This window comes from Atta colombica, unplaced genomic scaffold (genome assembly GCF_001594045.1).
Source record: "Atta colombica isolate Treedump-2 unplaced genomic scaffold, Acol1.0 scaffold106, whole genome shotgun sequence".
NCBI lineage: Eukaryota > Metazoa > Arthropoda > Insecta > Hymenoptera > Formicidae > Atta > Atta colombica.
In genome coordinates this window covers 66,080-70,916 of record NW_017259191.1, presented here as the reverse complement: position 1 = coordinate 70,916, position 4,837 = coordinate 66,080, and the positions used below count along the sequence as shown (strand labels likewise).

Below are 4,837 nucleotides of genomic sequence, written 5' to 3'. Positions count from 1 at the left end.
ATTATATATAAATAATTTATTTATTATTTTAATTATCACATCTTTTTAGGTAAAATAATTTTGAGAAATACACAATCTATTTTATTCTTTATTAATAAATTGCTAATTAATGTTTACTTTCTAAAAATAAGGTTTTTTTTTTAAAGATGTATATCTCCATATACGAATTACTTTTTGCAATCACTGTAGGTTTTTTATTTCTTTTTTTTAATAATAAAATATATCTTTTACTTGTGTGAAAAAAAAACGGACTATATTATAGTACGGACTATATTATAGGCTGGAGGACGATGTCGTATTTTCTTAACGACGTTTGTCGATATTGTTAGAAAAATATCGCTCGCAATAATTACAGCAAATATTCGATATCTATCTCATACTTGAAACGGATAATTTTTACAGCGATGATTCATCGACTTGCCACTATAATTATTCTGTGCGATGTTTTCTAGCAAGATATCGCGACAAATGTTGTCGAGACAATATGGAACACTGTTATTGGGAAAATCCATACACAGTCGAGAGGAATATATATAAGAATCTACCACCTCGTGTCTCCGTAAATCAGAAATCAGATTTTTTCACGTTGAAGCACAGCGATGTCTTCCAATCTTGCGTGAACTCTCTTAGCGGCTAACTTATGAAACTTGAACAGAAGTCATCAAAGAAATTTCCAACTAATATTAACATTGGGATCGCAACGGGACGTGCGAACATATGATCGCTGCGACATTATTATGTCCTTTCCATTAAATTCGCTTATAATCGAATATGGTTGTTGTTTCCTGTGGCTGGGCTTCGGACCTGTCGTCTAGCTCTAATTGAACAGACGCAATAATCTTTTGTTATAGCTTGCGTTTACTTCTAATGCTTTAAGGATGTATCACTCATTTTTACACTTTAATGCATTAATTTTTATATTTTAAATAAACTATATATATGAAAGTTATGTCTACAACATTCTATTTTTATTGAATGAATGATTTTTATAGTTTACTTATTATTATTTGTTATATAATGTTAACATTTTTTAAATAATGACAAAAATCTGAATTTTTTGTACAACTACTTTTTAAGATGATTTATACAAATTTTCATTGTAATGCAGAGATTAATCGTTTTAAATAAATAAGTAAATAAATTTTGCTTATTTACAGAACTAATCTCTTCATCGCAATAAAACTGTATAAATCATTTTGAATAGTTAAAGTATTATATTAAATAATTAATTATATTAAAAAAGTAATTATATTAAAAAATATAGATTTTTGTTATTATTTTACAATACATTTCTATACAATTCCAATGGAGCACTGATAAAGATGAAAAACAGATTACTTATTGCAACAATTTTTTTATCTATGTTCTAAATCGCTGCCAAAAAAATTTTATTTTATTACTACAATGTTTTCATAATTTTTTTATTTTTTGAATGTAATACATCCTTGAAGAAATAAAAGCATACATCGAACGAGAATTTGTGATAGTGAATATTTAATGATCAAAATCTGTGCATAGATACGAAATATGCACTTGCGAAATATGCACAATCGGAAATATCTCGAAATTAATTTAACACATATTTAGAGAAAACATGACATTTTTACCACATGGCAAAAGATGCAATATGTGCACAAGGATGCAATATAAAATTAATAGCTATTCATGCAAGGAGGGACTCACAAGTGTGTATCATTTCGTATTTTGGGCGGTACATGTGATATTTTCTACATTAATACTTTTTCTTTATGGATCGAGTCACAAATAACTCTTGTTAGCCTAGACTATGACCGATATTTGTCGCTTCTTATTTTAAGCATCTTAAGTAACGTCTTAAGATGCTAGTACGATTCTGTATCTCGGTTTATGACATCTTAAGACTATTTAAGACAATCTTAAAATATAATTGACTATAAACTTTGGCCTATGACACAATATGGCAGTAAATAAAAAAAGCATCCTTTTACGACAGTTTACGATGTATGCGATGTATACGCTTCAAAACTGTGTTTAAATCACATCACACTTTTATTTTACAGAGCCAAATAAATTCTTAATGTAACTGCACATGCCCTGACGCTTAGCGTCTATATATACAATATATGTACTCGCACATATTATCACTAAATTTAAGAATTACCTATCTTATTACCACAGTATATGTATATTCTTAATTTTTTAAATTTTAATTATTTCAGATGTGACTGTGCGAAACATTCCGATACTAATCACAATCGATCTGAGACGCTAATAATACAAATGATAAGGCGCCGAAATATTCGGACATTCCTATCTACGAAATAATTATTAGTATCTCAGATCGATTGTGGTTAATGAATCCGAACGATTCAGCACACAGTCATATCTGAGATAATTAAAATTTAAAAATTAAAAAATTAAAAAAAAAAAAATATATATATATATATATTTATTGTTTTAATAATGTCTTTTGACCGATTATTGGCATTCTCGTACATATGTGTATCATTTACATAGTCGTGTTATTAGCACAGTTTTTTACAATTTCAATTTTTGTACTTTGATGAATATTTCTCTACTCGCGCGTGAAAAATGTAGCTAATTATATAAAATTTGTCATTTGTGTATTTTACAATTAACGGCTCATTCGTTTTTTTTTTAATGAATTTCTAGTCGAATTTCGCGTAATTATTGTCTACTAGTAAGCAAGCTTTGTGTAAAATGTGCTATCGTATCTATTATATCTCCAATGGACCGACACGAATTGTGGTTGTGAGAATTATGCGAGACTATGTACGCGCGCGTATATTATCTGTATATACATTTTAAGCTAAGTACTTCGTGTTCTAATTTATACAAATATGCACAAATTCGAACACATTGAGAGAAATGTGTCTATTGCACTTTGCATCGAAATTTCACGTGCACATAATATAAATATGGAGAATTACTGTACATATTTATCGCGGGAAATAAATATATACGTAAATAAGTCTTTAATTTTAAAAAAATTATTGAATTTGATAAAAAAAAGAGCAATTTAAACAAGATTTAAATATAACTCCCAATAAATAATGACATATTTATTTTTGAACATACTCAAACATGGCACAACAGGGTTTAGGAAATACACAAATGATTAAAACTATGCCATTGTCATTAATTACTCGTACACTTAATTTTAACAATTGTCTAAGAAGCATAAGCAGACAAACTATAAACTTCCTATAAAAAGAAGTAACATACTTGATACTAAAAATAATCGTGATTGAATAAGATGAGATAAATATAATTGCGAAAAGGAAATTAGTTGTGTAAATTTAATTAAAATAAAGAATCTTTGCTATATAATAAAGGCAGTTATCTATCAAATGGAAGAACTATGCGTCTATCTTTATAAAACGTCTCAATCTTCTGAACTAAGAAAATGAGTGCTACATAATATTGCATAAAAAGCCTTAAATATATAGAAATTGGACGTCTTGGCGCTGATCATAACAAGTATAATCGATAGAAAGAACACAACCAACATTGTTATACTAACAATAAGTACGATTAAGTTAGTGAGTATATCATGTACATGTATGATTTTGTGCGATTTCGTTTGGAATTTCGAGATTTGTCAAGAAACGTGCTTTCAAAATTGATTAACGACAAGATAAAAAGAGAAAGATGTACCGTAAGATGGATGCATGACATTTACTTGTGAGTACAGTGCACGATAAAATAAGAGTATAACAACGCAATTTAACATGATTAAAACGTGACTATTATGTTACCTGTAGAGATCGCGAACTTGATCTTCTCGGAACGCATTTCTGCACGTGTTCAGCTTGTTCTCCAACGCCTGTAGAAAAAAATAATTATGATCAAAGATATGCTACTTTTTAAGAATACCTTCAGAGCTATAATAGACAAGCACAACAAGTGTTATATTGCAAGATTGTGACAATCCAACAAATGTTGGATTAACAAATATATTACAATATATATCACAAGAATTATTGTTTTGATAAGTGCAGGCATGAAATGTCGACAATGCATAAGCCAAAATGATTAATGTGGATAACCAAAAGCGTTTGTAATAAAAGAAAAAATAAAATATCGAGACCTGCTCTTTAAGGAGATGCAAAATAATTTAATTAACGATGGAGAAATCACGACGAAGATCTGCACGCGGTCGGTCTAGGTTGTTGCCTTATACAGTGAGTAGACATGTGAGTCTGGGCTGCCGATAGGCCAGTAGACGAGATGGTATTTGATATTTGTTCACTCGGACAAGTGCATTTTATTCTCCTACAGCCCACACAGACCCACCTGTCAAGCTACCAAAATGCCAACTACATCACACTAACTCCCATCTAATTCCAAGTGCAAATCAAGTCCGACTTACTTACATATCAATTGTATATTATATATGTACACATAATAATATATTTTATCAATTTAATTGTGATGTAATGTAATTTTTTAACGAGTACACTTTACTAGAAAAATTAATAAAAACTGAAAAAATTCATATTTTACACAGATAATTGCTTTGTACCATTAAATTCATACATAACAATTTTATATATAAAATATATATAAAATACATAATTTATGTTATGTGTATAAAGATACGGAAAGACACGGAAAAACTTCAAGCCATGCTTCAAGCTTAGAAAACTATAGGTGTGTAATAAAGAAAATATTCGAGATATATTGTATATGCTTACCCCGACTTTTCGCATAAGGTCACCGATCATGTTCATTGCTAGTATTCTAGTGCAGGGTGGTAATGGTTGGCTCATATTGTTATTGTTATTCCCAATAACACCTCCTACCATCCCGTGTCCAACTAGCGAAAAACACAAGT

At 29.4% G+C, this 4,837-nt stretch overlaps 1 protein-coding gene across 4 annotated transcripts in view; it reads right to left on the bottom strand.

The window, feature by feature from the left end:
- Positions 1 to 236: 236 nt before the first annotated feature.
- Positions 237 to 4,837, bottom strand: part of LOC108691612 (nuclear distribution protein nudE-like 1-A) — a 7,734-nt gene continuing 3,133 nt past the window's right edge. For 3 of the 4 annotated variants that reach the window (XM_018199470.1, XM_018199457.1, XM_018199462.1), the window contains exons 6-7: positions 4,698 to 4,819; positions 4,104 to 4,304 (exon numbers count right to left, since the gene is read on the bottom strand). In XM_018199470.1, coding sequence (XP_018054959.1) covers positions 4,137 to 4,304; positions 4,698 to 4,819 — 290 coding nt within the window. In that variant the 3' untranslated portion in view covers positions 4,104 to 4,136. Of the gene's footprint in view, positions 818 to 3,758; positions 3,827 to 4,103; positions 4,305 to 4,697; positions 4,820 to 4,837 lie in introns of those variants that run through there. The other variant, XM_018199476.1, reaches the window with a different exon arrangement.